A 25,489-nucleotide genomic window follows, 5' to 3' on the forward strand; every position below is an offset into this window, starting at 1 on the left:
CTCAGGAGCACCCCAGCCCTGGTAATATGGTCCTTTTTAAATCCTATTATTATTAAACTTCTCAAAATTCCAAGCAGTGAATTCTGTTTTTCACAGTGGGCAGGGCCACCTTCCATGATCCCAGGCTGCTCCAAGCCCCATCCAGCCTGGCCTTGGACACTTGCAGGGATCCAGGGGCAGCCAGAGCTGCTCTGCAGAATCCATTCAAGGGCCTCCCCACTGTCACAGGGAAGGAACCAAAGCAGCAGTCAGGAAAAAGACCCCAAACCAGGCCCAAGCAATGCACACCCCAATGCCCCTCTTTAGAAGACAGTTACACACTTGGAACACACAGTTCACTACCTAATGGAAACATTCCTCGAGGAGAATATTCTTTTAATGGGGAAGCGGGGGAGGAACCTTGGTGACGTTTAACACAAGTTTCTGCTTGACAAGTAAAAAAGTGTCAGGAGTTCTCAGGACCCTGTCCATTACACGGAGTGGCGCTCTCATCCCACACATGCCAAGTCTGCATTATTCCCAGCAAACCCCCACAGCACCACCCAGCGGCTGTGTCCCCTGCAGCCCAGGAGCACGGCTGAGCTGTGGTGCCTGAAGCTGCAGAACAAAGCCCACACCCGAAGGATAAAAGCCTGGCTAGCAAGCAGAGTGGGAACACCGAGGTGCTCTGCATGGAGAAGCACTTCCAGCCGCTGGCTCGGTCCCACGCGGAGCTGCACCTCTGGGGCGGGTCAGCTGCACACTGTGCTGTGACAGGAGCAAGGACATCAGTGACAAACACTCTGCAGTGAGGACACATCATGGACAGGGCAGCACCCAGCCCACAGCCTGTGTGTCCCTGTCCCAGGGCCATCCAGGAGCCCGCTGCCATTGGCACTGCCACCCGTGTCACTCCCACAGGGAACGGGGCTGGCCCCCGGTGCTGATCCTCTGTGGCTGCCAGTGCGGGTACAAACAGAGGGCAGGGCTGAGAAAAGCAGGATCCAGAGCGGTTTGCAAATGGAGTTTGGAAGTTGGAACGTAGCTGAGAGAAAAGTCTCCTCCCTGGCTGCCAGTGCAGACTCCCTTCCACCTCTGTCCCACCAAAAGTGGCGCTGGACACAAGCATGGCTCCACAGGGGACAGCTGGTGTTAGGTCAGCTCTAATCGTTTGCTCTCCAAGCTCACAGGGGGAATGAAACCTACTAAGACGTCCTGATGAGTGGGGACCTCTCCTCTTCCGTGCTCTGCAAGAACAAAATCACAGCAAGTGAAACGTGGCCATCAGAGACCTTCCACCATGGGAAGCCTCCAAGCAGGGAAAGGAAAAGCTCCTACTTCTAAGGACAATTCCCTCCAAGAGAGCCAGGGTGCACTAAGGAAGCACCAGAGGGTGGGTGGCAGCTTGGGCAGGGCCCTGCTGCAGCCCCTGACACAGGAGGGAAGGCCAGAACCAGCCAGGGAGCACAAGAAGAGCTGCAGACTGCTGGATGAACTCTGCTTGCAGGAAAAGCAACAAAAAGCAAAGCAGGAAAAGCATGGAATGCAGGTGGTCCTTTGTCACTTTGACCCCTGCAGAGTGTTCCAGCACATCCAAAAGAGCTGGTTTGAAGCTGGGCATGCAGGATGGGGCAGGAATTCCCAGGACAGGCCTTGGGACACCCTGGCTGAGCTGCTGACAGCACAGGCAGGCTCAGAAAAAAAGGAAAGGAAAAAGGACCAGTCTCTCCTGCACAGGAAACTGAAGTGCATGGGGATGGGATGGCAGTGGGACCCACTGATCCAAAGGGGTTCCCCAGGCACAGAAGGAAGTTGTAAAACAGCATTTAGGGAACACCAAACACACGAGAACACAGTAAGCCCACAGCAACTATGAGGAGAAAACAGCCTCCTAGAGAACCCAGGCTATTCCTCTAACCAAAGGCTCCACACTTGGTGCCATCTGAGCCCTGTTAAGGTGAAATGTTGGCATCAGCTTTCGCCCTGACAGGCGCCTTATGCCAGCATGTCATCTTGGGACAGAAGCGCTCATAAACAGATTTACAGGCTGTCTTGTAAATAGACAATAGTGGAGAATACTTCCTGCTGCTGCTGCTGTCTGTGCAATTCATCTGTTCTTTGGCCACAAATTTGCATCGTGATTCTGGAACATAACCCACTGGCACAGCGCAATTCTTCTGCTGAGAACACTGACACCAACTAAATCTGTCCTCAGATATGGTGGAAGTTTTGCATCTTATCCTTCAGGGTCCTCTAGACAGGCTGATTTATTTCACTACTGTTGGCAAGGGAATTGGCACAGAGACAGGACCTGCCTTACCAGGCTTCTCGGATTAACTCCACTCCTTTGCTTTGGCGCGTTTATTCTGAGTCTATTAAAACTTCCCCTCCCTAGAAAGGTCATTCCCAACAAAAACAAGATAAAAACACGTGCAGAAAAACACCAAAAGGTAAAATCAACCAAAAAAAAAAAAAAAAAAAAAAAAAAAAAAAAGAAAAAAGGAAAAAGAAAGAAAAACTAAATGCAAGCAGATGGACAGCAAGCAAAGTCAAATGCAAGTGCTGCTTACCTCTTCAGTTATCCTCTGGGACCTGCATGCCAGCACAATGAAAACAATCCCAAACACAATCCCCAGAGCCATGATTACAAAGGGGATCCCAGTCACAACACTGGCTTCCAGCAGGACGTGCCTGAGTTTGCTGGCAGATGCTTCATCAATCAGAACACTCTGGAGCAGAGAGAGATGAAGAGGAAATTAAAAAAAAAACCCCAAACCTTTATTTATTTCTGTGCTTTCTGTAAGATCACTTTTGTGAAGGGCAGGGAAACAACACTCCCACAACTCTCCACAACTGCTTCACTGCTTCCTGACACACTTTCCCCCTAAAATTCTTCCAGGGGGCACAGGGATTACCTAGTCTATTTCAAAGGAAAATAGGGATTTTTAACTTTTGGTTTAGGAACGGACTAACACAAATTGATTCAGTCATCTGACTACAGCACAGGAATATTCACAGCAGATGACTCAGGAAAAGGTGTGATCTCCTGAAGTCCTGCCTCTGTCTGAGCACCCCTTTTCCTCATGGCCAACTCCTTTCAGTTTAAAAGGAGTGTCTGACTGAGAGTGTTAGGGAAGGCTGAAATTAACAGTACAACAAACAGCAGGAGGGTGTTAGTTAAGAAACAGCAACAGCTTCCTAGCTATTGCTGTACAAACAACAAGAAAATCGGCATTTTCTTTTCTGGCAGGCTCAGAGGGTATTTCTGCAAGCATTAACATGCCACAATGCTGGAAAGACAGCAAAACTATTTACCTCATTTATATACATCACAGGGAAAATCAGCGTTCGGATGTTGCCGGTTTCACTGCATGGAAAAAAAAATTATGGGTTTGGAACTTTTCCACTTGAGGGTTGTGAAGACAGATTATACAAGAACAATGAAAGAGGAAAGTGTCCCTAAAAAACCTCTGAGCTGTTCCTTTTTGCTGTGTATTTTCACCTCCCTGCTGGAGTAGGACAATCTCAATCTCACAGATGGATAAATTCTGATTCGGGAGCAGGGTGTAATTTTGGGATTTGGTGGGCAGTGAAAGACAGGGATCCATCCAGGGCTCATTGGTAACTGAGTGACAGATTTGTGCCAGGCAGCAGGAATTGAGCTAAGCTGATGTATTGAAGGTTACTCCTACTTGTAAAACACAGGAACTATTGTCCAAGCCACATGGGCACAGCAGCAAAAATCCCCCAACAGTTGGCACATGGGGAATCTCAGCTCAGGCAGGAGCTGTGTTACTGTGACAGCTCCTGGGCACTGGGAAACAAGCCTGAAGAACACCCCTGAGTCTCCCAAGGCAACTGGGTAGATAAAATACTTGGGCTGTAGTTATTACAGGCAAGCTGTGCCAGGAAACATCAGGAGGAGTAACTGCCATTCAGGATTCTTTACTCTGCAGGTGGAACTACAGAATCTGCTTGATCTGTTGTCGGGACCCAGGACACACCTCTGGCTGTCCAGGACACCAGGACCCCTGCTAGGGGTCTCAGAGACCCTGTCACAGAGCCCAAGACACCTGTGGTTTTGATTATGACCCATGGAGCAAATTACCAACCTTATATGAAGATCAGCAAACCACAACAGTTTAGGTAGAATAATAGTGAAATTATCACGGGCTGGAAAAGAAGATTTTGGGTTTTTTGGTATGGGGGTTCAGGAGGCAAGATGGAAGGAACTGGGTGTGTCCAGCCTTTCTCCTTCTTCTTCTTGGCCTCCATCTTCTGCTGTGATGTTAGCACTTGTGGATTGGTTTAGAATAGAGGTGCACTGTCTAACATGGGTGATAGGTATTGGAAGGTAAAGGTAAATATGATATACGTGATTTGTGGTATAAGAGACGGCGCAGCCTTGGGGGCGGGCGGAGAGCGTCGTGGCTGCCTTGCTGGTCAGACCTCTGTCTGCCAGGGAGAAAATTTTGTAGATAAGACTTAATAAACAACCTGAAGACCGAACAACAGAGAGTCCAGTCTCATTCTTCAGAGCCTGGGGTCGCTCCCTGGACCACCCAACTCACCTCGGGGGCAGAGAACAAGCAGCCGACCCCGAGAATCTGTGAGAGGGGAGCATACTGCCCCTTAGAACTGAGATTTGATTGTACTTCCCTCTCTCACACTTGCTCTCTCCATCCCATATTCCATCAGAACACTGCAGAACAAATCATGCTGAACATCAGCTTAGACATGAGACTCCACCCAGAAGCAGAGAGCACTCACAAAAATTCAGGTAATTTTCGGACGTGAACGTTGACCTGCATCCGCTTGGCTGCCTGCAAGACGAGCCCTGTCAGCTGGAGAATAAAAGAGATCAGTGTTAAAAAACCCAGTGAAGGTGAAAGAACGAGAACTGTGAGAATGCAGTTCTGTTACACACCACGCAGCAGGATCTGCACCGGGCCTGAGGAGAGCAGCTGTGGAATTTCCTCCTGCTTTAGCTGCACATAACAGCCCGGTGAGTCAGAGCACTGTTTCTGTAAACCAGGCAGGCCATGACTGTGCTCTTTTCCTTGACCCACATTTGTCTATGGGGGTGTAGAGATCACTGCTGTACTGGTTTTAGCTGGGAGAGAATTAATTTTCTCCACAGCAGCTGGCATCAGGCTGTGTTTTGGAGCCCTGATGAAAACAGCGTAGGTAATGCAGGGATGCTCAGTGATTGCTGAGCAGCCCTTGCACAGCTCCAGGCCTTTCTCTGTTTCTCACACAGCCCTGCCGGTGAGTGGGTGGGTGGGGTGTGTGAGACACTGGGAGGGGACAGGGACAGGACAGCTGACCCAAAGTGCCCAAAGGGATCTCCCATTCCATCCAGCATCACAGAACTACTACAGACTCCTTGAGGTCAGTGGGACTATGCCAACACCCACCACGCAAGGAGGTGACCTGAACCCAGGTACTTGGATCCATTCACCTACAGAACCCTTGAAAAAAGAGTGCACTTACGGGATTGATGTCCAGAAATGTCTCATGGTATTCTTTTCTGGGATGCATGCCCTCTATGTCCTCTACAAACTTTGGATCTGCCTGGTAAAAATGTGGAGCTGACAGAAATATTGGAGCACCTGGAATGCAGGAACAATGAGTCACCACCAAAACCAAATGCCCAGCAGGACCTGGGGAAGCTTTGGAGGACCACACAGCTCTGAGCTGTTGGCAGAGAGGGGAAGGGGCCCCTGTGGAGCCCCCAAGCCCCAGGGGCTGTGGGGCAGCCAGGGCTGGGCCGTACCCTGCTTGCAGACGCTGACGTTGAGCACGCCGGTGCCGGGGCAGTTGCCGGCGGGCACGCAGAAGCCGGCGTTGGCCGGGTTCACCGAGGTGTTGGCAAACACCATGGAGGAGGGCACGAAGCGGAACGTGGGCACTCCGGCCACGGCTCCCGAGCTGTCGTACACCAGGAACAGGGACCTGCGGGGAAGCAGAGCAGGGCCAGGCCTGTCAGGCTGCAGCAGCGCTGAGCCCAGCCGCACACGTGCCCCTGCTGATGCCCTGGGTTGCAGTCCCACCACACTCTGATCAGCAAACACACATGCCAGCACCCTGCTGCTGCACACAACAGACAGTCCTCACATCACTGCTGCACGTGGTGTGAGTGCTGGTACCTCTCCTGGGAGGGACCGGGAAAGGAACACGGTTGTGGAAGACAGAACAATCTGGCAGGTTCTGAATTTAGCCTAACACGTGTCTGTATTGATTTAAATAATTCCAGGTTGGGTTTGTTCTTCATGCACTGGGAAATCAGCAAGAGGGGACACAAGGTGTTACATAAGGAAGGAAAGGCCAAGATTTCCTTGGTACTTTTCAGACGGCATCATGTAAAGTCATAAATCTCTGAAGAGGGCAACCTGGGTTCTCTGAAAAAGCACAGCACAGAGGAAGACTTTGGAGGAAAGAAGCTTAAGGAAAGCTCATATAAATCCTTCCATTCCTCTCACTACTAGCCTTACAGCCCAGTCTGTCCCTGCAGTTTTTGTTCAAATTTTCACCTCATATATCTTCATTTTGAAATAACACATCCTTAACTGCAGATTGGGGGGGTTTTTTGTAACTCTCATGTTCTCACCACAAATAAATGCAGAACACTGTGACTGTTAAATGAAATCACAGGAGGAGAAGCACCAGCCTAACATGACACCTTGAGAGGAATGGATGTAAACACTCTGTTTTGAAGCCTGACCGCCACTGTCTTCACCTTACCTGCAGAAATCTGAAGAAAAGATGTAAATGTTCTCATCTTTGCTGATTAGCGGGTGAAAGGATGTCCCATCTGTGCCATTGATCATGTTACATTCCTCTGTTGTCCACCAGCTCAAGGACCTGAGGAAAGGGAAGGAAAGAGGGCAAGGGCTAAAAGATGCCCCACCAGCAGTCAGGCCATGCCATCTCCTGGCCCAGGCAAATGGGAATCAGACCTGTACAGAGCCAATTCCTCCTGCTTCAGCTCTGCTAACAACAAAAGGGATTGAAATGGGTTTAAGTTGCACTCGCATTCTCTTTAAACTGGCTCCAGGCAAGCAAGGGGCAGATTGTGACAGAAGCAACAGTACACTGAGAAACTTACTCTTTTCCTTTCCACTCCACAATCCTGGAGAAGTTCAGGTAGTTCGTCTCCCCACTCAGGAAAACATATTCTCCATCATCAGTTCCGTTCATCTGCAAACAGATGCAGGAGCTTTCAGTGGCTCCACTCCTCCTGTGGCACCTGGCTGCTCACTGCAATGGGGTGGCAGGACTTGAAGCTGTCACCACTCCAAATCCACCCCAGGAGTGATGGACTGGCCCTGAGAGCTGTGCAGTTCATTGAACTCCACCCTGAACAGGAATGAGGTGGAAGTGACTGGGAAAGATCCTTACACTTCCCAAACACAGGAAATACAACACCTGATGAGCCTTTTCTCCCTTTTAGGGCTGCCCCTGAATAAAGAGCCCTCAGGAAGAAAATAACCCCACAGAAATAACCTCAGCACTGCAGACATCCCCATGAAGCAAGGACTCCCCTCAGACCAAAATGACATGGAGTGACCAGAAATACTGTGCAAGCCAGTAATGGCTCCAGCACAGAATTAACATCCAATTTCAGTCAGTTACTAAGGAAATCAGGACATTTTTCTGGCAGTTTGCACACGTGGCCCCACAAAGCCCATGTTATTCAAGCGAGCACAGGCAATAGCGGAGGATGCTGTGCCTGGAAAGCTTATCCATTCCTCCCATGCAGTGCCATCACTCCCAGGAACAACAGCAGCAGGTGTGGCCATGGGTTACCTTGCTGAAGAGCCCGAAGACGGGGTCGATCTCGGGGTGCAGGACATGGATGGTGGAGAGCAGCTTGTCCTTGTAGCCCCAGAGCAGCTCGTGCACGCTGCGCACGGTGAACAGCGACTCCTGGTACAGCAGCAGCAGCACCTCCGTGGCAAACTGCAGAGGGGTCGACCTGGTCCACTCCATGGCAGTCTGCAGGGCATGGGAATGAGGGAGCAATGGTCACATTTGCTGGGCAACAAACCATCAGCTGCATCCAGGCACAGACACTTTCCTCCGCTGCGCACCCATTTCACCAAAATTCAAACATTTATTTCCTTTCCAGCTGACAACAGGCCTTTAAAGAGGTCATAACAAAAGGAGGGCATTCCTTTGGGCTAACCAACCCGTGGTTCTTCTCATACTGCCTGTTACAGTACATCACAGCCAAAAATCTGAAGGAGAGATAATCCTTACCACCACGAGATGCCTGGGAGGAATTGAAAACACAGGGTCTGTATTGTCTGCAACTTTCAGTAAGCTGAGTCCTATCTACTACTCATACAGAGCATTTCTGGATTCACTTGTAAAATCAGGCATTTTTGGAAATGCTGGGGACAAAGCTGAAATGAAAGTACCCTGCAACTGAAACTAAACCAGGATGGAGAGCAAAGGCTGAATGACACCCCCAAGTATTTGAGTAGAGGCTGACTGCCTCTGTGACAGCTTGGGATCTGCTTGTTCTCATGCTATCCCTGTATAAGACCAAAATAATGGCCTGCCTGTGATCACCATGAGATTCTTGGTCACCTAGCGCAGTCTGGGGGTGCATTTTTGACTTTAATTTTATTCAGCTCTGTCTGGAACTGCTCTACTGCAGTTTGTTTCTGGTTTGAGAAGCAGACTTGGAGGCAGCTTCTCCAAATTTGACAAAATAACCCCAAGCATTCCCAACACCCTCACGCAGAAGCCAGAGTTCCTCCTAGGCATTTGACATCACTGATTCCCTGGTTTCACTGACTCATGGAAGCTCAGCAAGCCTGATTTCTCCCTGTCCCTGGAGAGTGTGTGATCTTGTAGCACCAGGGGAAGGCACTGCAGAGATGTGAGCAGAGGGAGGAACAAAATAAGCCCCCCACAACAGTCCAGCCCCAAAGTGAGACCAGCATCTGCCCAGAACATGAGCTGCCTCTCTTGTTCTTCCATCACATTCATCTACCACAGAGGGTCAGGATGAAGCAACATACTGCTCCTTCTGAAGTGTGTCAGGATGAATTCCAAGCAGGAACAAAAGAGAACTCACCACTGCAGGGATATTTACTGTCCTGATCAGGTCCACTTCAGGGTCTCCTACTGACTTCTCAGGTTCAAATACATAAGTCTTTGGGTTTAGAGCAGACACTTTGGTTCCATTGTCCAAAAACTGGACGTGCACTCTTGGCCTGTATTCCCTGAAAGACAAGAGTTTGTTCTCTGATTGAGTTAAACAAATAGACATAGCATTAGTCACAGTTAATTTATGGCTGTTTTACTGCTTTAAGTACATAAAGGGTGGCATTTTCAGTTCTTTGGAAGAAGATGCCCTCACTGACACAAACTCCCTGCTGCGTCTGCATGAGCTGAGGCAGATCTCATGGGGCATTTCCAGAAATGGCACCCTGTGTGCTAACTGCACTTTGTATTTTTGCCTCATCTTTAAAAACCTCAAAGGAAGGACAACAATTTCAGACGGCTCAGAAGGATTTAAAGGCACTATATATGAGATTGCCCTGAAGTCCAGTGTGAAAATGAAACTTTTGCCTCTGCTGCAGGCGAAATCCACTCCCAGAAAGACACAGGCTGCATGTGTGTCATGAGCCTGACCTAAGAACCCACCAGAATCCTTCTGCTGCCTTCAGAGCACGTGGCACCAGGGCTTACATGTGGCACAACCACAGAACAAGCCTCATTTTAGTTCTTCTCCTTTAATTCTCGAGCAGGAATCCTGGGCACAACAGAAATTCAACTGAACTTTTGCTTTTCACTCCCCATGGCCTGGAAGGTTGCTGCTGTTCCTGTCTAAGCACTCAGACAGCAGGATAAAACTCAGGATTGCTGACAGACCAGTCCAATTGGCAAGGAACATCAAGTGCTACCTGCTGGCCCGACGAGAAAGTCAATTTGCATTGCCATTAGCACTTGACCAGCCAGGATTCTGCAGCTCTGCTGACACACACTGTGGCTCCAGCAAACCCCAAAGGGGAAATGGCAGCGGGCTGCTCACCGCCTGGCACACACAGGAGGGGAAACTCCTCCTGTTTCCTCAGCCTGCAGTGACTCAGGAGCCTGTTGACTTTCACATTTGCCTGGGCAAATGTCAAGTCACAAGATGTGAGGGAGAATTGTTCTGCCAGATGTTGTGCTCTGATATTCTGCCTCCAGTTTGGATTGAGGTTCTGTCCTGGTTGCACTGGATCCATCAGTGCAGCTTCACAGCAGGCTGCATTACTCTGGCTCAGTTTTCACATCTAAAGCAAACTGGAAAGGCCTGTGAAAACTACTGCTATCAGAAACCAACCACTTCCCCTCTTCCTTACCCTAAGTGTCTCTACCATTCCTCAGCATCCCTCCACCCAGGAATATTTCGGTCTGGCAACACTTCCAGCTTGACTTGGCAAGACCCTCCTGGACAGCAATCTATTTCATACCCCAGGGCTGGAACTGAGGGGATGGAAATGGACAGCTGTGAAATGCCTTCCTAAAATAGGCCAGGAGTAATCTGAGACACCTCCCCAGCTCTGGAGAGGAAAATAATACTCCCTGATGAGGGATATGAGTAGGACGTTACTAAGGCTCTAAGATGTTGAAGTTAAAAAGTTGTAAATATGTGCAAGACCAGACAATATTTCAGTGCTCTTTGGGACTCAGCAGGCTTGGGCAGACAGGCAGCTTGAACTTTGTAATTACTTATTTTACATGCTGCCAGTTCAACTTCCAGGATTTAAAAACACCAGCACTGCTATGTTTTTGTTACAGAATCTGCCTGAAATGCTTTACAATGTATGCTGGTGAAAAGTCTGAGCTGCAGGATGAGACTCTCTGGAGCCCTCCCTGTCACTGACTGGATTTTTTTCCTCTCTGCTTGTCTGGCCCAGTTCACTCCCAGCCTTTCCCCAAACACCCTGTTTTATAAAAACACAGAGCCATGCACTTCACATTTGTGCATTTTGGGTGTTCTGCCATGTGCTAAGGCCAAATGAAGCTTCAGTGCTTTGCCACACAGGGCCTGTGGAAGCAGCTGGAAGTTTCTTCCCTGGCTGGAGCGTGCAGTGTGGCTGGCACAGCCCTCCCTGTGCTCCCACACAGCTCCTCTCCTCCCACCCACTGCTGACAGCCTGATGCAGCCAGAGCAGGCCAGGGTTACAGAACCTGCTGCAAGAGAGCTCTCCACTTCCTAACTTCTCCTTCTCCCTCTATGGAGGAAGAGCAGGGCCCAGGGGAATCCTGTCCAGGCATGCCAGAATGAGGCCAAGCAAACCAGCCAGAAGAAGCTGGAATGTGCAGCCTCTTTCCTTCCCTCCCTGTCCCCACCAAGAACACCTCAGGGAAGGTTGGTGTCAGGGACCTGCTCGCAGGCAGCCCTTGGTGTGGGATGCAGGGAAAAGCTCTTCCAGCAAAGCAGCAGCTCAGGCTGGGCCTCCCCTGGGGCAGGGACCAGTCCCAGCCCCACCCACCCTGCCGAGCTCCTCCATGGACAAGATGCAGCTTCCCAAAACAGGCGGTGTGGGACACCCAGGAGAGACTCAGAGTTAAGGAAAGGGAAAGAAGCTGGAAAAGAGGACTGAATGCCAGTCTGTGTGAACCCTGGAGCTAGTCCTGTTCATCTTCCTTACACTGAACACATTGCTGACTGATGCCCAGCATTACACTACACAGACCTGAAGGAAAGCTTGGGAACTAGAGAGCTTGTGGATCATCTTTTCTCCAGCTCTGCTGCTCCTGTAATAGCAGGGATTTTGCCAAAATACCACAAGGAGTTTGCCAGGACTAAACAGGTCTAGAATGCAGAGGAGACAGGGGAAGGGATTGTAGGCAGGGGGAGAAGGGAAGCTGAGCTGTGGGAAGAAGGAAACTGAAAGGCAAGAGATAACACAGAGATCGAGGCTACCACAAAAACTTCTGCTTTCATTCCAGCCTTTTTTCAAATACCAAGAGATTCTGATAATTTTGCAGCTTAGGTAAAGACAGTTCCTTCTGGCACTGAGCCCGTGCCCAGCCTGGATGAGCCTGTGTGACCAGAAGTGAGGCTGACAGTCAGGAATCCACCTTCCTGCTGTGAGAATGAGTTCCGCGTCACAGCAGGACTCCCAGGACCACAGCCCTTCCTGCCACAGGCCTGCTCCTGGCTGACATGGCTGCAGGCAGCTGAGCACATCACAGATCTAAAGGAAAACTCGTTTGTAAGGGAGACTTTCAAATCTCTCCATGCCACACAGGACAGCTCTAGGAGCTGGACAGTATTTAACATTGCACGTGGCCTCAGTAAATCCATCAGTAAAAATGAGAGATAGGTTTAAAAGCTAAGCAGGTTTTCTAGTGAGGGTTGGCTCAGGAAGACCCTTTTAGAACCACCCTAAGTGTTTTTCTGGTCACATTTTACCTACATGGATGGTGCAACTCCAGCTAGGAACCAATTCCTGAGCAAGCGTGAGTCACACTTTTGTGCAACACTCCGCTCTCCCTAGCCTTCCAAACATCACCCAGCTCACAAGACAGCAGGCCAGGATGCATTAACTTCCTCTGTGTCCAGCAGTGAAGAACAGCAGCAAAACTTGGCCCAAAATCTGACAGAAGTCACTGGCCGCATCTGAAAGCAGCTGCAAGTGTCAGTGCCGTCTGTGTGGGCTGTGACCATGCTCCCCTGGATAAATCTCCCCTCACACATTAACACCTAGGTTTTCTCCCAGAATGGGAGCCCAAGCCTTCTGGATTCCTCACACAGCAGAGTTCTTGTGGAGTGTGGAACTCCTGAAAGGTCCTACCTGTAGGTGTATGGTCCTATCTCCTCCACGAGAGGAGTGGCACCTTGGAGCACTTCCAAAGGATTTGTCACATTGAAGAAGTAGAACTGCATGTAGACTGGGGGGGGAGGGTCCTCCCAGGCCTCAAAGGTTTCTGTGCCATTCTTCAGGACTGTTCCCTGAAACAAGAGAAAGGCACATCAGCTGCTGGTGCTATCATGCTGCATGGCACTGACAGGAGAGAGGAATTCCATGCCCTGGGAACAAGCACAGGTAGTAAGACTCAAGAGAGACCCCAGTTCTAGATCTGCTTTACTTTGGAGCAGCTCACTCAACATCAATCAAGCCAGGCACCTGCTCTCCTGGCCACAGGCCAGGGGCAGCACTGCTTGGTTTGTAGTTCCACTCCTCCCCACAGACAATTGTGCCTGGCATTTTTCAGAAGGGAGACTGATCAGTTACTACTCAGCAATCCTGTCTCCTTTCCTGCATCAGTAAAAACCTCCACCTGGGGCAAGACACCACAAAACATGCCAACATTACAGATAAAAGTACAACTCAATGCTGGGAGGCCAACAGAGTCCTGGCCTTGATGATTTCTTTGCCCAAGAATGTCAGATTCCAACACAGTTGTGAGATTCTGTCTCCAAAGCAATCAGACTTCGTTTTTCAGTGGCCTGTGAGCAAAACTGTGAATGACAAATTGCTTTCACATAGGCACTCTAGGATTTGTGCCTTTCCAAGGTCTTGGAATAGGGGAAAGATTGCTCTCCCTCTGTCTTTAATTTCTTTCCTACAGCCATGTCAGCACCTGCATCTCCAGACCCACAGTGTGTCAGTCTATTTGGTAACCAAGCTATAAACCATTACTTATTACAGAAGCACTTAGGAAATGAAACACTAATTCCCTTACTTCAGTGATACCCCTTATCAGTATATACACCTTACATGGAAAGTCACAACCACACCTGTCATGTAGAGCTGTACAACAAAGGTCTCAATCTCTCACTTTATTACTGTCCCATTTTGGATGAAATTCACCCCATTTATAAAACATCCCCACCATCAAATCAAATGCTTTTCATGTAGTTATAACTCTTGAACTGCTGCAGTGGTCACACGGAGAAATCTGGCTGGCAGAGGGAACGTTCAGGAGTAAACACAAAGAAAACTCTATCTTTGAAAACCACATCACCTGTAGGCGGAAAAAAGGGAGGAGGGGAATGATTTGCAATTAAATGGGTCTCATCAACACTCATTCTTTTTATTCTTCTGAGAAAACAAGTGGAATATTGTGAGTGGAAGCTCAGAAGCAGCACAGGCTGGACAGCTGCCAGCTCGCGGTCAATGTTCACAGGGTCTTATCAGCCACACTTGCCTCAGGACTCATTCTTGGCCTTCCTACTTAAGGAGCTGTTTTCTCTCCATGTAGATTTTAATTTTGAGGGATGAGATGAAGAGAAGACTGTTTCAAAGACAAACTTGTTGGCAGGAGCTTGGCATGGCAGCAGTAATGCTGAATGGCAGTGAGAGCCAGCCCAGCTGGTGGCACTTTGCACTTGCAGCCTGCTTTCCCCATAGGATTAAATCCCATTTATTCTGAGTGCACCTCAAAATTTAATGTGTTTCAGACACGCTTGAGGAGCTTGGAGCACTTGTCTAGAACTACCAGCATCTCATATATACAATTTCTTACACAGGTTGGTGCTTTTGATCCTGTTTTCTTACGGTTTATGCCAAGGAGACTCATCTCTGTATTCACTGGTCATATTCATTCCAGATTTATTTCTTGCATTGCATGGCACAATTTGCATCTCACACAGAAATTAAGTGTCTATTTATTACACAGTGACAGCAAACTCGTGAGCTGGAATCAGAGAGACTCCCAAAAACTGACAAGTAATGAAACATGGTAAGCTCTTTTCTTCTGATTTTCACCAAATGTTACCAGGGATATTTCAGTCTATCACAGGATATTACAAGGACATCAGAGCTTCTCCTTTCCAAGTGGAGTCCACCCTCATTTCCAGTGTTCCAAAGCAGCCTTCCTGCTGACTGTATTTATCAGCCAGCCCTGAACCCACAGCCCTCTCATTTGCTGCTGTTTCCTTGCTGTGACTGTGCTTTACACACAGGAAATAAATAGGGAGCTTTCCCTCCCAAATATAACAGCTACTGGCACTGATGGTGGGAGTGGGAAATGGTACTGAACATTCCTGAAAGCTACACAGAAATTTTAATTCCTTTATTTCATTTTATTTCTTGGAACCTCTAAACATTTTAATTCAAAGATGCACTTTTATGTGTTCATCTATGACAGATTTTAACTGCACCTTGTTAAGGTGGTGGGGTAAGTGTTCAGACCAGCATGAACAGACCTCTCTCGGAATGGCCTGCCCCAAAGGAGCATCCCAATGGATCCTTCAGCTAGGCCTTCATACTAAACTCTCCTGAGAGCTCCAGTGTTTTGCATTAAACAACAACAGCAAAAAATGATCAACACATCAGCTAAATCAAAGGAGAAAACATCTTCCTCATCCTTTTGGGCCTGAAACATTCCAGCCAACTCAGCTCAAGAGATGGCTGGTGACAAGTCCAGTGGAATTTCAAGGGGTGTGAAGAGTGTTTTCTAAAATTCTCAGCCTAAGGGATGTGGTGTGAAGGAAACACCTGGGCCGAAGGACTGACTGACTTTCAAGTCTGAAATGAGGAGCACAGCTCCAAGGTTGATTGTGTGTGTGCATATATATACACATATATATAAATGTATATAATATTAGGTTGTATTCTGAACTTGCACACCTATGGCAATAAATACACCAGCATCTCCCCACCAGAGAGCACAAAGCAACACCACTGGCAGCTGGAATGCCTTTCTCCTGGGGAAGATTCATCCTTGTTCATTACTGATTTTTCCCCATGACTCTAGAGTTTCAGGCGCTAGGCCCTGATAACAAACAGGTTTTGGAATTCTGCTTGGGATGGCATGTTTAGTTCACAGAAATTTTAAAAAATAGCAAAGAATAAGTCGATGAGATTTGAATGTCTTCTGGGAAAAGTGCTGCCAGTGTTCTTGTCACAACACATCTGCCCATTGATTTCCAAGGGGATGTGAAGTCTGACAGCAGGCTGGATTCCCAGTCTTCCCACACCTTCTCTGTATTCCAGATCCCGCCTTTGGCTGGAAAGGCTGCTGCACATAACCTCCAGTGAAAGCAGAGCCATCCTCAGCCATTCCCAGGTGCTGGCCGTGGAAACACAGGTGCTTCAGCTGCTCCAAAACACGGCTCTCCACTCCAGCTGCACTTGAGACTGCAAAAACAGCCCTGCTCCAGGACGCCTGGAAAGCCCTCAAAGGAATAGGGACTCCTTGCAAAAGCTCAGGTCTTGCCCATTCCAAAGGCAAATTTAGATTTGTCTATTTGCACAAGATTTTCTAAGCTACACAGGCGGTTACACAAGAGACAGCAGCTTTCCCGACTACACACAAATGAGGGGAAGCTCACGTGGGATGAAGCAAATGTGGAGAGCAGCCAGCTCAGCAGAGTGACAGGGAGCAGCGTGCTGTGGGCCTGAAAGCTGTGCTTCCCCAGCCCGGGGGTGTGGCTGCCGCAGAAGGCGCTCCGGGAGCTGGCACCCCTGGCAGGGAGCCGGGCAGAGCATTCCCTGCAATCCAGATGTGTGCCAGCACGGGCTGGAGAGCAGCAGGCAGCAAAGAAAGGCCTGAGCTCTGGAAACTTTATCCTGCATGACTGCAAGCCTGCTGAGCGAACAGCAAGCGGCTCTTACATAAGTTGCTGCGATGAAGGAGCAGGCGGCCGGGGGAGATAATGCGCGTAAGGAGGATCACGCCTAATTCCCGACAGTCCTGCTCCAAAGCACTGCTCCCACCCCACTAACAGCAGCAAGAACACTTGGAAGCAGAACTTCTGGGATGCAGGGGAGGGCAGACTCCTTCCCAAGGAGAGCCAAGATCAGGGGGATGGAGCTGCGCTTCCAAGTGGCACAACCAGCTGTAAGCTCAGTGCCAACCTAAACCAAACCGAATCGAGACAATGCAGTTTCCATGGTAGGAAATGCTCCCCGTCAACAGCCCAGAGGAGAGAACAGTAGGTTAGGAGATCACAGATAATCTGGTCACCACTTAGACAACAGCCCTGGACAAATCCCTTCATGGGTTAGCGTTCCTGGCTTCTCTGTGAGAATAAGAGCTAAAATAATATTCCTCAGATAGATAAATAATTGTTCACTACAAAGGAATTCCAAGAGAGTTACTAACACAGCTGACCCTTCTCACTGGGCCACTGCATAAATGCACAGAGACATTCTGGGAGAGAAACAAAAGCTTAGGCAGGGCAGGAGCAGTGCAGGCCTCTGCATCCCCAGCAACGCCAGGATGGGTGTCCCCGAGTATGGAACAACCTGGTGAAATGCCTGGCTGCCATCACCCAGCCTGGGGAACAGGCAGACACCACGTGTTCCAGCCCACAGCACCTCTGGCCCTGCTCCAGAGGCACCAGTAAATGGAGCAGCAGAACAGGTATGAAAACTGCAAGCAATTTATGATAGAGATGTCAAAAAGAAGAGGTGCTTCAGGTGCCCCCTGCTCCTCTCAGGCGCTGCTGCTCTGGAGAGGACTCCTTGCTACAGCTGCTGCCCCACAGCCAGTAAAGCTGCCTCAAGAAGAGACATTTTTACCCATCCTCACCCGATTTTTACCCAGCTCAGGGACCAGTGCAGCCTGAGCTCCATTCTGAGCCCCAGCCCAGCCGGGTGGTGCTGGGCAGGGGGGGTTCACGGCCCAGGGATGCTCCTGCCTACTCACCCACCGCCGCTGCAAGGAGGCAGCCAGCCCCCTCCCTCCCTCGGCTATTTTGAACAGGAATAACCCAGCAAACAAGGACCGAGCCGGCAAGGCGGCAATGCTTTTACCTGCTTCACCTGCAGATCCACCACCGTCTGGAAGACGTGCGCGACCAGCAGCGAGATGCTGGCGATGAGCAGCGTCATGGCCAGGACCCCCACGGTGACCAGACACAGCGACTTCATGGCTGCTGCCGCCGCTGCCGAGCAGGGAGCGCCGGGGCTCCGCCGGCCTCGGGCTCCGGGGGCGGGCGCACCGCGGGCCCCGCCCGCCAGCGCCGGGAGCAGCCGCCGCTCCCCGCCCTCGGCGCCGCAGCCGCCGCCGCTCGGCCGGGGATGCTCTGCTGTCCCGGGGGGTGCTCCCCCGGCTCACCGGGGCCGGGATAACGTATCCCAAAGGAACGGGGCTGGTTCCTGCCCGCAAGGACTCCTGGCACAGCCGGAAGGCTCCCGCCCGCTGGGGATGGCGCTGCTGGAGTGCCCCGCTCGGTGCGGCGGGCGGCGCCAAAGGGCGCTCTGCAAAACAAGGAGCAATTCCACAGCGAGATTATTGCGGGAAAGCTTAGAGGCGCTTCACGCTCCCTTCAGACTGAATTAGGCATGGCAGGGAGCGGATTCTGCCACACTTCAGTGCAGTTCAGCTGTTTAACACAGTTAAACCGCTCTTGAAAAAATCAATCACATCAATGTACCTGCTTTTTCAAAAGCCAGCGGGATGTTCTGCTCCACTTCCCCACCCAGCACTGCCAGCAGGAGGGAAAGACACCTGCAACAAAGCGATGGATGTCATGCCAACCCCTGTCCCCCACGGCTTTCCTGTGGCACAAGAGGAAGGAAAGCCCTGCGACCGGCACCGCCATCCCACGCCCCATCAGCAGCACCAGTGTTCCCCCAGTCCCTGAGTCAGCTCTCTCAGTCAAACCACGAGGCTGGCAGCTCCCAGCTCCAGCCTGATCCCAGTAATGCCTTCCCGAGCAGGAGGGCAAGTGGCCTATCAGGTGGATTTCCTGCTAGGATGGACTGAAGCATCTTCCCTTAGAAATGCTTCTTCCTGTAATTGTGATTGCAGCAACAGTGTTATGTTACTGTGTGCCCTTTTGGATATTTTTGTTTATGAAAAGTGCTGAGGTCACATGTCACAGCTGTTTGGAAAACCAGAATTTTTGTGGTTCCACCCATACAGTTAAAATTCTTTCTTTCTTTCTTTCTTTTTTTTAAAAAAAAAGGTCGTTCTGGCAGCTTTCTTTCATTCAGATTCTCATTCCAGAGTGGTGTTCTCAGCCCTGTTTCATCACCATTTCTCCAAAAACCAAGAACCAGAGTACATAATTAGAATCTGGTTTTGAAGGCTAATTTAACTAGAGTGATAAAACACTCCTCTTAGAAAGACTCTTCTGTGGGAATTCTTCCTCTGTAAACCATAAACGTTTCCTTCACTGTAAAATATTTTAGCTGAACCCTGGCACAGATATTTATAGATCAAGCAAAGACTCCTACAGAATTTTGGGTTTGGTTAACTCAGCTTTTTGGCTTTTTCCATAAAAATCTACCCATGTGATGCATAGAATCATGTTGTTTCTCCATACAGATTTTCTAGATTCTGAGCGTGAATTATTTTCTTTATTCTGGCAAATCATTTTACCTTTGGAAGCCAGGGAAGTGCTCAGCAGCCATGATACACTGCAAACACTCCCTTGAGGAGTGGCTCCAGCTCTGGAGTGCAGCCTGGGAATGCAGTGGGTGCACTGCTGGCTCGAGGCACAGTTGTGTGTCATAATTCCAGATCCCTGAAACAAGCAGGGACACATCTTCCCTTCCCAGCACCATGATGGTGTTACTGAGACAAGAGGCAGACAAGGCCCATTCTGGACAGCATGGACACAGTGAAATTGTCCTGTCCCATGCACTGGGAATATCTTGAATAAACATCAAAAGCCAGATTTACTGAAGTTGTGATGTGGCTCATTCAGTTTGTGCAACACCAGGCGCTCGGCTCCTTGGAGTCTATGCAAAGCAGGAAAAGCTTGTAAGGGAAGGAATTAGGAAACCACACAGCACAGTGTCAGCCAAATCAGACCAGATCCCAGAAATCCTTAATCCCCCTCCTGGGGGTTAGCAGCTGTCAGACATTTCTCCAGAGGATGTTTGATGCTGCCCAAACAGGGTTGGGTACTGCTCCTGGTCTCTCTGTGTCCATCCCTGGCACTTGATGGATCTCTGGACTTTGACACCTGAGATAGGAATCGTGCTTGCCCTTACTTAACCACCTGCCACTGCTGACAGACCTGTTCACACCCTGTCTGACTGCTTCACACCCAGGCCCTGCTTCCTCAGGAGCTGTGACCTCAGGGCACACACAGACACCAAAGAGCCTCTCCAGGACCCAGAGGAGTTTCACCTCAATGCTGAAAATGCAGCTGTAACAAAAAAAGTGCTTTACCTGATAAACACTCTGCCAGTTTCCGTCTCATCTCCAGTTTGGGTAGGCTTGTTCACTCGTGTCCTGCTGTTGCATGATGTCTGCAGTCTGTTTCTTTCTATGGCTCTGTGGTACCTGGCTGCTCAGCTTATCCACACAACATAAAAAAGGAACCTGCAGGTCCTTCCCACTCCCAGTTTGCTGACAAACTGAGCCTGTGCTGGCTGCAGTTCCACAGCAAGGGCCAAGAAGGACACAGCACAAGCCTCACATGCAGGGCATGCTCCCAGCCCTGGAGGAGCAGCTCTTGGGAAACACCAAAGTGCATCAGTAACACACAAGGAAAAGCTTTCCAGAGGCTTTGCCCTTCTGCTTTCCCTGCACAGCTCACACATGTCCTTGTTGCCAGACAACTCACGCACACTGTGGGTATCTAGTACTCTATGCTTAATTAATAAAACAACATAATAATATCCATAATAATATCCATTATTATTATTATTATTATTATTATTATTATTATTTAACCTAGTTATAAGACCCTGATTTCAGCTGAGAGTTGAGACATTTCTGAAAGGTTTGTAAGTGGGTAGTGATCACATTTCACTGTCTCAAGCTTCAATTTCTTCTTCCCACAGAGGCAAATGAATTGCTGGCAGGAAAGCAGTTCACTGTAGGGCAGAGCTATGCTGCAATTACTGGGTCTGTCAGCGACCTTGGAAAGAGCTGGGAGTAAACTTGGTGCTTTTTGTAAGAGCAACCTTTGCTCTTGGGTTAGAAACTGCTTGATTTCCAGGTTTGGGACAGTGACCTCCCAGGAAATTAGACATTTGCCTGCAATAGCACTTAATTTAGCTTTTGAGGAAGTTATTACTTTTAACTGTTGTGAGATTAGCAGCAAAAGTGGTTTTCCCTCTGAAATCTGGGCCTGCCCCTCATGTTTTTGACACTCCCCAGCTAAATAACCACAACCCTAGTGGATTGTTAGCCACTCACACACACCTGCATCTGGTAATTGTGATATAGGCACATTTTATATTCACACACACAAACATTCTTCCTAACTTCAGCTGTACCAAAACTAGCAGTGCAGCCATCCACACCCCTCAGCTACTTCTGGCTGGGGCTGCTGCTCCCCTGACTCACCTGCTGGTGCAGCGAGAGCTCTGTGACTCAGGGGTGCCAGGCTGTGCTGCCAGCATGGCATTGAGCATCGCTCCAGGCCACCTTTTTCTCTGCACCCAGACTGCTGCCCTCCTTTTCCAAAGCTGAATCCCTCATTCCAAACACCTCCTTCCCAGCACTGGCACACAGCAGAGCTGGAGCCCTCCCTGCTGAAGCAGGAAATGCCTTCTGGGCTGGGAGGATGGCACCAGTGGCTGTGGAACAGAGACCTTGCTGGGAAAGGAAGGCAAGGATGGCCAGGAGGCTCAGGCAAATGGCACTGTCTGGGTAACTCACACAGGTTTGCTGAGGGCCTGGCTTGCAGGGCCAAGCCCATCTCATCAGTGAAGGTCCCCCTGCCAGAGTTTTACTACCTTAATTCAGGTTTTAGCTTCTGCAATGCAGATTGCAACAGGAAGAACGCTGTCCTTTCAAGTGCTTGATCTGATACTCTTGAGCGTTGCCCACAGAGACTGACACAGTTTTCCAAGCCCTCAGTTTTCTGTACAGCCCTTGAGGCAGCTCCAGGAGGAACCAGGTTTACTTGTTCTGCTGCTGCTGAGCGCTGCAAACAGCCCTGGACTACTGGGAACATCCTCTGCACACCAAGGGATAAACACAGGTATGGAAGCAGCCAGGGAGGAACCAAAAACACAGCTGATAGGAGCCTATGCTCTTCCCAGCAGTAGAGCAAATGAGAACCTGGCAAAAAAATCCTGGAGAAATGCAAAACCAGACCAGGATTGTGCTCACTCTGGCCTTACAAACAAGCAGACAACAAAGCCCGAATCACCATAAAAATGTGTCTCTGTTTTTGTTCTAGGGAGAGCTCTAAGGAGCGGGTCAGGTTTCTGACACACGTGGCTAACAGAGTCAGGTTAGTCATGCAGGCCAGGTACTTTTTATCAGTCACACACTTCCCCATCAATATCTGACACTGCAGAACAGAGACTCAACCCTCCAGCCCTGAAAACCTCTCCTAGTAACTCTGGACATGGCAGATGTCATAAAGAACCTCTCACTCAAACAGAATCCATGGTGAACATGCATTTTTTCCCCTACAGTATGGCATGCATGCCACCTAAAAAGGGGAGGATTCCAGTCTACAACCCCCAGGGATGGACATTCCAGGCTCTGGCCCAGACCTTCCCCAAGGGAGGGGGCAGAGAGACACATGTTACATTTATTTGCCCCACTTGGGACTTGGAATTTCAACCTGCACCTAGTTTTAAGGAAACTGCATATTCTAGAGAGGGCACATTTAAAATGGGCAAACCAATGGCACAAGTTTCCCTCTTCTGAGAGTCCTGTCCCACATAAGTGCCACTCTGACAGGCAGAGGTCAGGGAAGCTCTGTAGCAGAAACTCTAGGTGTCTCATTTTCATCTTTTTGTAGCCTATTCTCAAGTGCTTTTCGATCTGAAAGAGTTCAAGAGCAGACTCCAGCCCCCTGAAGGCCTGCTGCTGCATTAAAGCCTGGATGCACACTACCTCTGCACACAACTTTACTGAGGAAAAGGGGAGCCCTTGCACAGACAGCCAGGGATTTTCATGGTCTCTGCTGATTGCATTTGAGATAGGCTACAAACCTACAATCAGAGTCTGCTTTGTTCTGAGCCTGTCTTATGCCACAGCCTGAGATCTTCCCCCATTCCTAAAGTAAACACAGGGATTGAAGGCTGCAATTAGATGATCTTGCCAGCCTGCATCACATTATGATTTACTCAGGCAATCAACTAACTCTAATTAAAATTCTGCAGTGTAAGTATCTTCTAGCTAGCAGCACCAGTGGCTCCAGAGCAGCACAGCTGAGCTCTCTGGAGCCTTCCCATGCACAAAACCTGGGGTGGCTGTTCTTAAAGTGCACCAAACTCGCTGCCAAAGACTCACATTGGAAGTCTTTCCCCTATTCCCAGTGTCCACTGCACTTAAATGCACACTTGGTAGGCCTGGAATGAGTCATCTTTATCCTGCAGCTCCTGGAAAACAAATGCTTTGTACGCCAGCCTGGATACAAACAGCTCCTGTCTGCCAGCTCAACAACGGGGCTGTGTGTGGGACAGCCCTCAGCTCCCATCCCTGGCCAGGGCAGCACTGCCCGAGGGCATGGCAGCCACCAGCTCCCCTGGAAATGTGCCAGAGGCACAGCTCCCAAGGGACAGGTCGGGAGGAGGATGAGGGAAATGTTCTGCAAAAGGGTAAAGGAAAGAAGGGGATCCTAGGGGTCTAATCCTGGCAGGGAGGCTGTGAAGTCTCCTGCCTTAGGATGTTTTCCCCGTACCCCCCAGCCCCTGAGGGCAGCACAGAGCCAGGCTGCAGCATGTGGCTCTGAATCCCTGCAAAGGCAAAGCTCTGGCCCCAAGATGTGGGTGTTATCCCAGTGCAGTAAACAAAATCCCAGGACTGTTTGGGTGGGCAGGAGGCCAGGCTCCCTCCAGGACAGCTGCTCACAGCTGCTGCTTGCAGAGCTGTCTTCAGCTGTTTGTGTCATCTGCTCAGCACAAAGGGGCACTGAGGAGAAAGAGAAGGCAAACGGTGCCTAACAGCAAAGCCAAGCAACCCAGCACCCTTGGGCTATTTCTAGGTCTGTGCTTCTCCCAGAACCCAGCTCCCCATCCCCATTCCCTGCCAGATCCCAGGCTCCAGCCCGAGTGCCCTGTTGCACTTGGGTGCCTGCAAACCTCAATTCGGAGTATTTAAAATCCTAAATATAGGCCAAAAGCAGAGCTGGGCCCTAGGATGGGAGCCACTAGGCTTCAGCACAGTCTGCAATACCTTGTGTATGTCAGCTGTGTCCCTTGGCACTAAAGGGAGCACTTTGGGGAAGCAAAAAAGTGCCCCTGCCACAGTTCTAGCATGTGACCCAGGCCTCGGGATGGAGCCACTGTATCAGGTGCTGGCTCAGGGCCCGCCCTGCCCTCTGCCAAGACTGTGTGGGAAAGGACTTCTTGCTTTCCCCTGTCACCAGAGCCAGGCAGCACATGACTCAGTGACCAGTGATATCCCCCTCACACACTGAAGCCAGCAAAGAGGAACTTGAGGGGACAGATTCAGAACAGGACACACAGATTTGATGGCAGAACAGCACTTGAGGGCACACTGAAAATTCTGGCTGCAGCCTTGTATTCTACCCCTGGCTTGTAATTCCAGGGAGGAAAAATATCAACCACCAGTGAAGGCAGCTCCCTGCAACTCTGTGATGCCAGACCAGTAATCAAACTTATTCAGGCCATGAAGACAAGCACTACCATCAGAGCTTACAAACCATTTGGTAGAGTTCTTTCCCAAGAATCCCCACAGGGTAAGCAGCCAGGCAACACAGAAAACAACAAAAAAACCACCCCCACTTTGAATTAAATCACGTGATTTATAAAACAATACAACTTTCTTGCAGCTCTCAGGAAAGTAGCAACTAAAATATGGGGGCATATACACCCATATTCAGAATTTCTAAAAAGGTTTGGCCTAAATCAAAGAAAGAATGTAAAATAACACCACACTTCACCTGTCTGTCATGCTGCATTTCCTATGGGCCTGGCAATGTAAAGAATCCAGATGGAAGTCAAAGCATGATGTCTCCAGCATGTGCGACAACCATGAGAGGCTGTCAGCAGCATTTTGCTGGGAAATCTCATTTATGATTCAATTTCTAAGAGCTGCTGAGTACCACAAATTCAGTGAAGTCTGAGATGAGACAATTTAGCCAAATACATTGTACTTTGGTTTATGCCTGGGAGGACATAAAAAGCAACAGGCGCCAACCATGAAAGGGCACCTGGAATGCAGCTGTACCAGCTGAGGAAATGGAGAATGAAGAACCACAAAGTAGAAAGTGAGACTTGCACAGACTGACTAATGAACTGAGAAAGCTAGCAAATAATGGCTCATGGGAAACAAACCTAGGAGGAAAAGGGATGTAGGGAAAGTTGTCATTGACACTACTGTCACAGCACAGAAATCCAGAGAAAGCATAGGAAATGCAGCAAGAGACTGGCAAGATCCCTTTTAGCTGCCTTCCAGATTTTTATGGCTCATAATGGAAAGCAATTCTGGATCTGGGGTGTCCTCATTACTAACCAACCACTTCTCAAGAAGTTAATAGCAACTGAAAGACTCTCCTCTCTGTTTAGGAGGGAAGAGCTTTTCCTGCCAGCCACACTTCTCCTGTGCCACCTGCTGACTGCAGTGCAATGCTGCACAAGAGTGTCCAATGCTCACAGCTCGGATACTACTCCAAATCAAATGGGGGAGGGATGGGGCAGAATGCCAGTCAGGATCA

The 25,489-nt window shown here is 49.5% G+C and overlaps 1 protein-coding gene across 1 annotated transcript; it reads right to left on the reverse strand.

Moving 5' to 3' along the window:
- Positions 1–269: 269 nt before the first annotated feature.
- Positions 270–17,848, reverse strand: SCARB2 (scavenger receptor class B member 2). The gene is made up of 12 exons (XM_030947520.1): positions 17,697–17,848; positions 12,786–12,943; positions 9,068–9,215; positions 7,789–7,977; positions 7,088–7,179; positions 6,724–6,843; positions 5,756–5,934; positions 5,473–5,591; positions 4,750–4,823; positions 3,295–3,346; positions 2,550–2,708; positions 270–1,226 (listed from the first exon to the last, which is right to left on the reverse strand). The coding sequence occupies exons 1-12, from the start codon at positions 17,811–17,813 to the stop codon at positions 1,185–1,187; spliced, it is 1,449 nt and encodes a 482-aa protein (XP_030803380.1). The 5' UTR covers positions 17,814–17,848; the 3' UTR covers positions 270–1,184.
- Between the last annotated feature and the right edge of the window lie 7,641 nt (positions 17,849–25,489).

This window comes from Camarhynchus parvulus, chromosome 4 (assembly GCF_901933205.1).
Source record: "Camarhynchus parvulus chromosome 4, STF_HiC, whole genome shotgun sequence".
NCBI lineage: Eukaryota > Metazoa > Chordata > Aves > Passeriformes > Thraupidae > Camarhynchus > Camarhynchus parvulus.

Excerpts from the sequence above, each read along its gene's own strand:
- SCARB2 (XM_030947520.1), bottom strand. The coding sequence starts at position 17,813 with ATGAAGTCGCTGTGTCTGGTCACCGTGGGGGTCCTGGCCATGACGCTG. Across the intron at positions 7,978-9,067 it reads CAGTAAATATCCCTGCAGTG|ACTGCCATGGAGTGGACCAG; the intron begins GTGAGTTCTCTT and ends CATGCCCTGCAG. Across the intron at positions 2,709-3,294 it reads CTGTGATGTATATAAATGAG|AGTGTTCTGATTGATGAAGC; the intron begins GTAAATAGTTTT and ends TCTCTGCTCCAG.